Below are 13,194 nucleotides of genomic sequence, written 5' to 3' on the forward strand. Positions count from 1 at the left end.
GGGATCCAGCCCTTCCAGAAATATTGTTAAATTGTTTCATGGGTCAAAGGCAACACAAACACCTGCGTCCATTCAAAACCTTGTCCAACAACAGTATCTGGGATAAGGTGACACAATCAGACTGAGGCAACACCTTTACATTCACATTCACTCAGGTTTCTCCTCTTGTCCGAGGTCAGAATGGCAAGAAAGTCCGTAGAGAAGAAGAGTTCATGTGCTCGTGTGCTCCTCCTGTGTCTTTCTTACTGAACTTTCCTCTTGAGTCTTCAGGTCTCCTCTTTGTTAGAAGCTCACCAAGGCGTAGACCATACTTCAGTGGCAAACACACAAGACAGATTTGTTCAAATATAAGTCTGAAAAACCAGTGTACTGAAGAGATTGTTGACTTTGCTCTTACCTGTAGAGATAATAGAAGAAGGAGAGCAGATAGAAGCCCAGCTTACACCAGGACTCCTTCTGGCAGTAGTTGAGAATGTCGGCGTTCATCACGCTGACGGGATCGTACATCACCTCCGACCCGTCGGCCGGCCGGTGGAAAAACCTGAAAGAAGCAGGAAGCTGGGCTCACTGACGCCCACTGGACGAGCGAGTCAGACGTGCGTTAGGAGAACCCCTACCTCCACAGATGGTAGAAGAGCAGCGGGATATTCAGGCCCAGTGTGACCCACTCTCCAGCACACATGAACATCAGACAGAAGAGTCCGTGGATGGAGTACTCTGGTACCACCAGCTGACCGGAGCAGACGCAGGCAGTCAGTCGTTAGCACTTTTGCATGTTACGCGGATGAAATGAATAAATGTTCGCGCTGCAGCGAGTCCCCGGAAAACACTCTTTCCCTGCGCGATGAGGCAGGAGTGCAGTGTACGAAACACTTTCACACTGAAAGGTGTTAATGTTACTCATGGCTGGCTGCTGTTACGAGTGCAAAATTTGCTTCAAACACATGTAGTCTGATATTTCTATTTACACGGCTGAAGTTGCCGCAGTTTGATTCACGTCCTTAAACCCAGACTTAGCTTAGCATGTTAGCACATCAGGTCCCATTCCCGATCTCGGAGCGCTCACATGAACACGCAAAAGCTCTGTCGTCATTTAGATAAGCCGCACACAGGCACTCAACGTCTGGATGTTTCTCATTTAAACAATTTGAGTATGTAATATTAGGAAATTACTTTTGAAAATTATTAAGAAATGTGTTTCTGGTGTCTGGTGCAGCAATGCCATCATGTTTAGTGAAGTCACATTAGTTTCTTGGGGCTCTACATGGTCCCAGAGGACATCATTCCAACGTATTTTACCAAATAGGAAGTGGGATCTTTCACAATTCTCAGTTACTCGTGAACGGGGCATCATGAATTACCACGTTTGGGACAAAAGCATGAACATAACTTTAACTCATTAAATTAGACTTCAGAGGCATTTAGACTTGTTTTTAACACATTAGCTTTTTATGCACGTGCGCGAGTAGATGGACAATAACAACACGGTTTGCGTGTCATGACTCCCAGTTCATATTCTCCTGGGACTTGGTAGTTTTTTTTTAGAGTTGAAAGTCGCCGTAATAATAATGTAACTGTCATCTTTTTATATGAATGTCTGTGCATTCGCCATTATTAATGTTTATAGCGTAGTGTTCTCTGCACACGTGTGTGGTTTCATTACAAAAAAAAAAAACCCTACCAAACTGCACCCACTAGTGGCTCAACATGGCAATGGCATCCTTTTCAGCGTTTCAGCCGTTACCATGGAAACAGACATCTTTTTTAAACCTTTCTTAATCGATACGTTTTCACTTGAGACATGGTGCCTCATGCGAACAAAGAAAATGCTCCATGAATCTATCAGCCAATGGAGAAAGAAGCCGCATGCCGCCCGGCTAAGTTGAACCGGACATGTGCACCTCCCTGCATGAGTCCCCCAGCAGCTGTTGAGCCTAATTAAAAATTAATTTACACGACAGCAGGTCATTGAAAAACATGTATCATTAAAATCCTCCTTCAATTAGCCTTTGCGGTAATGGAGCGGCTCTATATCCGCCACACTTCACTTCTCCACCCTGTTCATCGGCAGCAAATGTCTGCAGCTCACACAGGTAGAACTCATAAGGATAAAAGAAATCGTTCTCGCTAGAGACCGACCCACTGGTCATTCATCAGTTACTGATTGAAAAACACTTCATGGCCTCCTTGCACATTAACAGCGTGCTGTATGGTATGAGTGCACTAACAGAGCAGTAGATGTGTAAACGCTCCTCTTGAATTAAAGCAAAAAAAAAAACATTGCAACTCTGCTCATAATACCGACTGTCTTTCAAACATTCATATTCATCCCAGCGTGTGAGCTTCCAGGGACACTGAGTTCATTCTCTCAAAACCTCGAAATAAACCCAAAGAAATGAAACCGTGACTGCAACAGTATTCTCCATCGCCGCACTAATTGTGGTCCGCGGGTGATTGGCTACATAAGACAATGAATCCGCATGCGTCACGGCCTTCACAATGGTTTGAGAGACGGAACAGTCATGGCTGTCTGAGTCTTCCACTTCCAGCAGGTGAAAAATAAAAACTACAAAACAAATATTACTCACTCTGCGAAGCAGGTTGCAGATCCTTTCGATGTTGAGAATCCGCTCCCTCTGTGAAGTGCGTAAAAAGAAAAGTCTGGTCAAAATGTCTGTGTTGTACCTGCTGCGGCTAATAATATCGTCTTCAGGCAAAAACAACACGCTTTAGGTTTGGACAGACTTCAGTTCATAAGACCTTAATGTTGAATACAAACAAGTTAAATCAACACGTTCAAAATCCATTTTATATGAGTTTATATGTGGTGAAATGTATCATGGTTAGATTAATGAATTACTATTTATCAATTTATATGACAATTTTAAACAAAACCCTTCTGCAGAAACTGTAAAATAGATATTAATTTATTTAACCCACAATGGGGTAATTCGCAATTTCATCCTTAATTTAGTTGATCTCATTTTACTGCTGTTCCTTTTTTTATCGTAACCTATGGAACATAAAAAGTCGTATCATTGATTTCTCATAAGATCATCACAAAATTTCCAGCTCTTTGTCCAGCTGCATTCATACAGATTGTGAAGCATCAGTTAAATACTTCAAAGCTCATATTCATACTCCTGATATTGCCTTTTCACTGACTTGCAAATTCAAGTTGCTACAATAATTCCTAATAGTAAGTGGAAATTTGACAGTTCATTAAAATAAAGTAATTGCTATAACTTTTGGCAGAACATTTTTATTATTTGCAATATAGTTTCATTGAATAAGAATTTTTGATGAATAAATTGACTGTCTGGTCCTGTGTAATTACCAATAATGTAATGAAGGCCAACAGTGTAATAATTGGCTATTTTAGATGAAATAATGTAATGTTGGCCATTTTTGTAATCTAGTAAGCTATTACATTACGGAGTACTATCAAAAAAATCATTTGCCTCCAATAATGTAATAATGCATAAATTACACTGCATTACTTGTTATAATTTCCTTTTTGTTTGAGGTTTTGTGCAGCTTTCTTATCAAACATAGGTAGTAGATAGCATAGCAACACTGTCTTTTAATTATGGTTGTAAAATTTAAAAAAAATTTAATGATCATATTATATAAGTTATTATATCGTTGACTTTATTACATTAAAAATTATTTCATTACTTTGTTTTAGATATTATTACATCAGCGGGCACAACATCCTCTCTTTGTTGGTTGAAGAAAATATTGTGTCATAGCTGTGAAGACAGTGATTCATATGTGAAGCCAGTCAGAACAAATCTACAAACATACGCAGACATAAAAACATCTCATAATGTGTAAAAGCTCTGTAATGAATCCAGAAGCGATAAAGCTGAGATCATCACAGAGGTTCTAATCTGCAGAGGCATGAAACTGCACATTGAACGGCGCTTGTAATGATTACCCTTTATCATAAGCAGGAGAATCAGAATGACAACAAGCCATTTATGAGACATCGCAGTGCAACACCACCACTCCCTACAACACCATCAATGACCACAAATGCAGATTAATCGCCTCTCGCTGTCGCAAACTATTCTGATGCTCCATTGTTTAAACTCAGGCTTCGTGTTTGTGGAGCTTTGTCTTAAGAACCTCACAGCTGTGCGTCCCCTGTGAGCCGTACCGAAGAGCTCAATTACCACCTGTAAAATGAAAACCATCCATCTTTTAGTGCATCGACAGGCCATCAGAGGAGCGCCTCTTACGGCCATGTTTGATTTGGTTGTCCATTGATTAGCCGGCTCCCCAAACAGGAGGTTTTTTTTTGCTCTGGCTGGTTTCACCTACAATATTCTGACGCTGTCCTCAGGCTAAGAGAGCGGGCGAACACAAGTGGCAATAGTCAGATGGATTGTTAATGTGTTTGGCTTCATTCAATTCATAAAACAAAAATACGCCAAAGTTAATATGCAGGAGTGTTCTGTATGTCAAGGACTTTGCCTCATGCCAGCATGTGTTAACCACATTTCCTCTTGATTTAATGAAGCCTCAACACTCTCCCACTCATTTCATGACGCACTGAGGCATCTGTCTCGGTTACCAGTGTAGAGGCCCCCAGTATGTCCACTTCCTTCAGCCTGAGCCATGTGCACCTTTTATAAATCTGTTGACATATATTAAAACTCCCCTGACAGCCTGAAAGTGGATTTTGCCCTGAATATGCAGCCAGACGCCGACTCTTCAGCCTCACCGTTGTCAGTTTGTGAGATACTTGATTTGTGCACAGTGGTTGATTTGCTGAGATACAATTCTTTACATCAGATTAGGATTCGTCAGAGATTTTGAATGGCAAGAGCTGACAACCAAAAATACTGTTCTCCTCCTTAATTATTATCAGAAATAGAGCAACAATAGTGGAACAATTAACTGTTTCTAATTTAGTTTAATTCAATTTAACGCAAGCAAAACTTCACAGTTAAATAGGGTTGAGATTTTTGAAATGTTAAAAGCGTAATGACTTATCTTATGACACATCATATTGTTGGCCCAAGCTGCCGAACAGGACAAGGGAAAGAAAAAAAACAAGAAAAAAAGAGAAAAAGAAAAAAAAAAAAAAAAAAGCGTAATGACTTTTATTTTGATTTAATTCAAGCAAAACTTCAACTTAAAATACTGTTGAAATTTTAGATATGTTAAAAATTTAATATCAATTTTATTTTATATAAATCAAAATGTCAAATTGAAATAGCGTTTAAATTTTAAATGACAACAATTAAATTACATAAATAAAATTGAATTCAATTCAATCAAAACTTCAAGTTAAAGTAGAGTTGAAATTTTAGAAATTTAAAATTTTTTATTAAAATTAATTTTGTTGAATTCAACTTAAATTTAAACTCATTTAAAAAAATTGTTAAAATTAATTTGATGGTTGAAATATAATATAGAAATATAGAAAAAGTAATCTTGACACTTAAGTATATTGTGTATATATATATATATATATATATATGTTATATATGTTTTTGTTTCAAAACAACAAACTCAGTTCAAAATATTACCACATAGATTATTAATCTCATAATAAGGATTCATTTTCAGAAATTAAAAGAAGAAATCTAAAATACAAAATCAACTAATTAATTCCAAACATGGCATTTATACAGGAGGGGTTAAAAGGGCAGGTGCTGGAGCTCTGCAGGGGGTCTCCCTCTGCACACACAGTATGTGTGGTTTGTTAATGTGAATAGTTGAAGCCTCCATGGTGATCCAGTGTGTGTCAGGTCACCTAAGTTTCTCCTTCATTCAATAGCTCCGGTACAAAAATTAAAAAAGGAAACATGCGGTCAGTAGAGACATGTCGCGGTGTACATGAGTGCTACATTTTTGAATTTTTTTCATACTTACTAATCAATAGAGACACTGAAAACGAAGGAAACGTCGGGAGCTTTGTGATTTAAGTAGAGAAATATCACTTGACATGTCATCCACCTTTTTAAGACTAAATACCATCATTTTTTCGAGTCTCTCTCTATGTGCACAGACCTGATCTGGAGGCATGTGTCACAGTTCTTTCTCATTTCTTCTCTTTCTTTTCTCTCGCACTGACAAATATTTGCTGCTTTTGTCGTTTCTGTCCACGGCGGCAGTGAAGTGAACACGCCGCTAACATCAGAAATGATAGCAGTGCATTTTTTCAAGGCCGTTGACAAGCACGTTGCATCCTTGCAGATTGAGCTATTCCTGAAAACATCTGACATACTGACATCAGTTAGGATCCCATGTTTAGTTTTTCACTCGACAACACGATGTCGCACCATCCAGTTGATACAAATCCCTCCACCACAAAGCTGGTAATCTTCAGCATTCGTTCCTTTTTTTGTGCCAAAGAAACCAACATGTCATTTTTTGTTTTTTTCCATGTGAGGGGGAATCAAAAGGCTTTGACTGGAGTATTTATAGGAGGGTGGCTGTATTGTATATGGCGGCAGGGTGCTTTACAGGTGTTGCAGCGATTGTGTGTCCACCCTCCTGGAGCTGGCGTGCCTCCACACTCCCACAGTCTGCGTTCACGGTTTCCTCTCCCACTCCTCATCACTCTCCCTCTGCAGTTCAGATGCACATGATGGCCAGAACATTTTTCACAAAACTTGTGAAAAAGAGATTCACGGCTGCTGTTAACTTGCGCAACGACCGGCGGCACGCAGTACTGACTCACCATCGGCCCATTTCTACAGACTACAGGAAAAAGTGAAGCATGCAAGTCTGCAAGGCAAGGAGCCAGAAACTTCCACACGGGATCAGCGATTATTTTCTGTCACTTTTCACTTTGGAGCGTGTTTAACTGTGCCTCGCGTCAATGAGCCTCTTCCTGCTACAGCGGCGTGAACCTTATTATCAGGTGACGGCGCAGTGTGTCACATACAAACCCCGGCTTCATTTGCATGGATCTCTCTAAATGATTAGGCCAACGAGCAGACGTCTTAGTGGGAAGCTGATTAGTTCAATCTGCATATAAATGAGCGTGCAAGGAAAACACTCCCTGCACGCTTCTGTTGCAATCACCTGGAAGCTCAGATTAGAAGGGACTGTTTCCAGAGGAGTGCAAATATTTGGTGCAAAGAAATTAAAGCCAAAGGAGGACTGAAGATCGGCACACAAATTGTACAAGTCGTGAACTGAAACCACTCGAGTGCAACGTTGCTGAGGGAAATGTGTGTGTTTTCTCAGAGCGGTAAACAGCAAATTTAAGAAATTTCAATCTCAATCATGTTCAGAACATCTGCAGGCCTTATATGTTTCCATAGTCATATTCCTCACAATACTTGTTGGACACCACATGATAAAAAGGTTCAGCTGAGATGATCTTCAGGATGAAGCTCCATAAACTCCCAAACGAAACTTGTGAGAAGAGAAAGACCCTTAACTGAGAATTTATTGAAATGCTTTGAGAATGAAATACACATCCTTCAGGTTTTATGGAAAGATGATGCAAGTTTTAGAATTTTTTTATTTTTATTTTTATGTCAGTGAGCATGTTATTTTAGGTGATTCATATATAATAAAATATTTTTTTTTAAAGGAGAAACTGACATAAAACACACTTATTTCAGAAATTAGAGCAGAAAACTACTGAGGATGAATTATTTAATTTCTTATTTGCAGAGAAATTACACATTTATGACCTATTAGTGTCACAGTGCAGCATTAGCTATTTAGTAATAGTGCAGTATTAGTGATAATTGTCAAAGCCTGATCCAAGTTTCACTTTTCTCAATGTTTGTATTGTTGTGGTTAGTAAGTAATGCTGTTAGTTTGGAAGAAAAGTCAAAACAAATGAGGAAGCGACTAAATACGCTCACTTGTTTCGTTAAGGGAAATTTAGTCATGTAAAAGCAGAAAGGAGTTTTGTCAAAGTAACCTTAGGTACGAGTCACTCTTTATTCACATTATCAGGAGTTTTTTTGTTTGATTTACCTCAATAACATATCTAAGTTCAAGGCAGATTTGTCAGACGTCTTAAGTCTTTACTTCAAAAAGTGTCATGATCAAATTTGCAAATGAAAACTGTCTTTTTATTTACATCTTTTTTTATAGTCGAGCGCAGACCAGGAAAATGGCCCAGTGTTTTTATTTGGAAGGCAGGAAGTGGGAGTGATCTACAGTGTTTGGCTTCACTGTGTTGTTTTGGTAAAACGTCGTTAGCCGCTGGCTAGCCGCTAGCGGGATTAGTATAACCTTTGAACTCCATGTCATTTACAAATGACCCTCGTATTTCATTTAAAATTTACGGGGGGTGTTGCTCTGCGACATGGATCTCTGTAGGCGCAAAAGTCTGCTATGCTATCACTATGCTACCGCCATGACTGACCGTTCCTGAGGCCAATCAACGTGAGGCAGGCGTATGCTAGCAGTATGAAAAAGGGTCGGAATGAGTTCTATATTCGATTATTTTTCCTGATAAATACTAAGAATTGATTTGAAGACAGTTAAAGGGAGACTGGATATGTGGGAATACCAGGTGATTGACTCCTTTAAAAAACAATAGAATAAAAAACTCAATATAGTAGAACTGCTAGTATCCCTCACTTAAAGTAATGTAGGTATTTGTAATTTGTTACCTTATCTTACTTGAAGATGAATATGAAGTTCTTAATTGTAAAGGACAGTTTAACAACTCTTGTTATCCCCAGTATTAAGCACATTTGAGACAAAATTGTCATATAAATATATATACTAAACTATATATATATATATATATATATATATGTCAATCACTTCCACCCCTGCTTATTTTCAAAATTGCACAGATTTTCAAAAGTGTATTTTTGTTTAAAGGATTGTATTCATGAGACATCATTTCCTCTGAGAATGTGAAGTCACATGTAACATGCCAGGAGAGAAACCCTACATTTGTTTTCAGCATTTTTGTGCGTGGATAAGTGAATGTTCTCCTTGAAAGTGAAAGGAAAGGGATTCCTCTGAGTGCGAGTGGAGGTTTGATGAGTCTTGAAAGGAGTGAAACAGCGGGGCCTCTTACCGCTCTGGTGGGATTGCTCTGATCAATGGGGTTTTTGAAGTCTGTGCGCAGCTCATCAAACGCGATGATCTGAAAAGGAAACGAGAACAAACACGTGTGAGCATGTTTCTCATTCCGAACACCAGCAGCACACTGACTGTAACTGTAATGTACATGCGGCGGTTGTCCTTTGGGGGAAATGGTCACGCCTTTCGCTGATACACCCTGCGTCCTGTAGAGTCACTTCTTCGCACGCATGCTGATTTAATGGCGAATGTGCACATGCATAATTACTTGGAGCGTTGTTGTTGCTCTTTTCACTGTTTGCCAACTCCTGTTGGGTTTCTAACATGTTGCTCTTCTGATTAAAATTCCCCTCCCAGTTTGTCATTGGTTTGTTGTCAATGTGACCCTTTTTTTCTACGTTTCCATTTTCCTCCAGATTTATAAGGCCAGCCTCTTTATATGAAGCCTGTTAATTAGGCGCACATTAGAAGTTTGACATTGGCAGCATTTTAGCTAATCAATGCTCGTCAGAAGGTGAAGAGAACTCTTATAATATCCATGAACTCAAAAGTACTCTATATTGAGTTGAAGGGATTGTGAGTTTTCCCAACCGTTGGTCTGGGACCCTCCTGGGTGTCGCCAGAAATGACGATGATCTTCACATTGGAAACGAAAGAATACGGAGCATATTGTTTTATTGAAGGGAACATAGTTCAGTTGAGAGTTACTGTGGTGTTTCATTTAAAACTATTAAATACTTGGTAATTAATTAATAAAAAAATATTTCTTAAGGGGGCAAACTGAAGGGGGCTCCAGGAGAAAACAATTTGAGGACAATTACAATTGACTAGCCTTTTTAAAAAAAAAAAAAAAATCTTCTATAATTTATCTTGTGTAATACAAATTGTGTATAATCAAACACACAGCAGCCTGATGGAGGTCCACATTGGAAACTGAGAATTTTTGCCTCAACATTTTTCTAAAATTCAATATTATCTATGAAGATGAAAATATTCTTTTTGAATTCTGAGCACGAAGGGATTGTTGTCCAAAGGAGGATCTTGTCTAATTTTGTTTGTCCGTAACAAAGTCTAATAAATCAAGGACATAGCAGAGAAAGTGTTTGGGCTGAACTGACGCCACGTTGGTGGCTCGCTGCGAGACGAGCATGAGTGACAATTTTCTCTCCCCAGCTCCCCGATTAATAACTCAATAAAGTGCCACTAATTTTCCAGTGGAAAAGCCGCCAGCTGTGCTCATCATCAGCTCGGCTTTGAAGCAGCAGCTCCCTGTTTCGATGGCTCGTTGAAGAGCGATAAACTGGCGTTGTTAGCAGGTAAGTGAGCATCAACAGTGGTGGATGGCAGCGGAGAAGAGAACACTTTAGCCTGTCTGAGATGGAAATGGTCCTGTTAATTTCAACCCCCCACCACCACACCCCCCTCTCTCCCTATGAGCCTATGTGGCTCTCCCGCCCTCGTCTTCCTTCACACAGCTCTGTTGTAAACAGATGCAGTTTCCATGGCGACATGCTGAGCCCCTCAGCGGGCACCATGGTTACTATAGCAGTGGGGGAAAAAAAAGTCTTCTGATTGGTTGAAAGGTATAGTTGGGGGGGTGCTGGGCCTGTGGGTGGAGGTAGACTGGGAAAGGAGGAGGAGGGTGGGGTGGGCGTGGGGGTGTAAAACCATGGTTTGATAGGCATTTCAATCACATGGTCGGGTGTCGAGCCAGACGCACGCTTCTCGCCGTCTCTTCCACAAGCAGACACACTGACTGACTCATATGTAGTCTCACCCACTTAGTCAATCGGAACGTTAGTCATTTCAAGCCTTATATTCATAATGAGGCGTTATGTATTTCACGTTACTCTTGCCTCTATGGAGCTAATATGGTAAAGGTGACAGAGCAAAGCTTTTTTTTGTGGTTTGCCGAGTCTGTATTTGTGTGACCAGTAGGTGCCCTGGCCCCCCAGCGATGTCTGTGCAAATTCCACCAAAATGCCAGAGGCAGGCAGATGCATACCAGCCTGGCGGCGAGAGTTCAGAGGGCCGTGTTCAGCCATCTCTTTGTACTCGTCACGTGCAGTTTGCTGGACCCTTTACACTCTGACTGAGGAGGTGTTTACAGTTGGTGCTCTGGGATCAAACCCGGGCTGCAGGAGCTGGCTGACATCTTTGAGCTTCCTGTCAAAGGCTTGCAGGAGCTGCAGTTGATTGTACGTGCGAATTAACCGAGTCAAACGTACACACGTTAAACCTCGTACACATCCTCAGGGTCTTCAAGATGGTGTAGTAGCGAAAAGGCCTTTCTGTGTGCAGTTTTGAGGTTCTGTTTATTACATCTCATGGGCCAAAGACCGTTACTGATTCTCTGTAGGTGTGACTGTCGGTCACGCTGGGATTGTTCTGTGATAGCAGGGATCAGCGCCAGCCGCCACAATTAAAGTGATATAGAAGATGCATGAACATGTTTTGGGTTAGAATCGAGGACTCAAGTGAAGTGGGTAGCATTCTTCAGGTATGTGTGGAATGTGCATGTTCTCCCTGTGCATGTGAGGCTTTTCATCCAGACTGGTGATTTATCTGAGTGTATCATGGCGTTTGTCCGCTGTCAGCTGGCATTGGCTCCTCCCACACCGGTTCACTTTGAGTTGGTTAAAGCGGTGAGGACGGATGAGGCTGAAGTTACAAGTTCAAGTGAATCTGCAGGGAATAAATGTACCTATGAAGTTATTAATGTCTGTGTCTCTGTGTTTTTTGTTGAACTGTGTGTGTGTGTGTGTGTGTGTGTGTGTGTGTGTGTGTGTGTGTGTGCGTGTGCGTGTATGCGTGTGTGCGTGTGTGCGTGTGTGGGCAGCTATGTTTTCGTCGGCTTGTGTGGGACGATGAAGTGCTCATGGGCCCTTCGCATTAGTTTCTGTGTGTGTGTGTGTGTGTGTGTGTGTGTGTGTGTGTGTGTGTGTGTGTGTGTGTGTGTGTGTGTGTGTGTGTGTGTGTGTGTGTGTGTGTGTGTGGCGAGTTCCAGTGTCACTCACCTGCCAGATGACAAAGAAGATGAGGGCGGCGCACAGTACCAAGGTGAGCATGTAGCAGAAGGCCGCAAAGGTGAATGCCATGGCTGTCCCAGCCAGCCTGACGACGAGACGGGTCGAGACGGAGAAAGGGAACTTGTTCCCCGCTCTGCCTCTCAATAATATGGGTAAATCCTTCCCTCCCTCCCTCCTTCCTTCCTTCCCTCCCTCCCTCCTTCCTTCCCTCCCTCCCTCCCTCCCTCTCTCCTTCCTCCCTCCTTCACTGTAGGAGGTTATTCTTCAGTCTGAACTGTTCCAGGTAAAGCACTGTTTTTAGTAACAATCAATAATCAGCTCAAGCTGTGGCTTTGCTGCTCACACTCATGCTCTGCATTTGTCTCTCTTTTGTGTGTGTCTGACAGCAGGACGGCTCCTCTGTCGCTGTGATTTAGGAAGCACTTAAATGTCTTTTCTTTTTTTTTAACAGCCACAGTTGTCTGTTGTTGGTCCGGTGCTCTTCTTTTCACTCTCTGACAGGCAAAATGTCTGTCTCCTCCTCCTCCTCCTCTCTGTAGTTTGGCTTTAGACAAAGCCTACACATCTTTTTTGCTCTCTCTCTCTCTCTCTCTCTCTCTCTCTCTCTCTCTCTCTCTCAGTAACACAAACCACTGAGTCTGACTGACACGCTGACAACAGGATCCTCTCCGATACCGAGCGCAGTAAGAACAGTGAGGGTTATCATCTGAGATGCTTATGGCTTGTGACTCTTCAGCAGTTTGTTATATGGCTTTCAGTTCATCTGTTGCTCTGAATCAAAAACACCAAGAGTGACGCACGTATCTAAGTCGTATCTACCACATTTGTAAACAATCACAGTTGGCAGATCCGGTGTGCGTTATTACTGAAGGCCTGCTATTGTTTTTATTACTAAACTGTCTCAGATTCAAGGTATTGCTTTGCACGTCGGAGAGTTTACGTTCTTCACAAAGCAAAGGAAAGGGAGTCCGTTTTTTTTTTTTTTTTTTGCAAAGTAAGAAGTACAAATCAGTGAGGTGCGAGATCCAATGATCGCAATCTCACACATTCCAGATGATTTACAAGCAGAATATCAGAGCACACTGAACACGCCGGCTTCAGTTAGCAGGGATCAATATGTGAACTGACCTCAATATCGAGC

The 13,194-nt window shown here is 41.1% G+C and overlaps 1 protein-coding gene across 1 annotated transcript; it reads right to left on the bottom strand.

The window, feature by feature from the left end:
* Window positions 1-282: 282 nt before the first annotated feature.
* Window positions 283-12,122, bottom strand: cnih2 (cornichon family AMPA receptor auxiliary protein 2; the record flags this gene model as incomplete). Its single annotated transcript, XM_080483029.1, has 6 exons — window positions 283-310; window positions 398-541; window positions 618-730; window positions 2,589-2,636; window positions 9,020-9,088; window positions 12,042-12,122. 6 exons carry the CDS (start codon window positions 12,120-12,122, stop codon window positions 283-285), a joined length of 483 nt encoding a protein of 160 aa, XP_080339155.1.
* Window positions 12,123-13,194: the final 1,072 nt, after the last annotated feature.

This window comes from Lipophrys pholis (assembly GCF_963383615.2).
Source record: "Lipophrys pholis genome assembly, chromosome: 16".
In the NCBI taxonomy this organism is placed as follows: Eukaryota; Metazoa; Chordata; class Actinopteri; order Blenniiformes; family Blenniidae; genus Lipophrys; species Lipophrys pholis.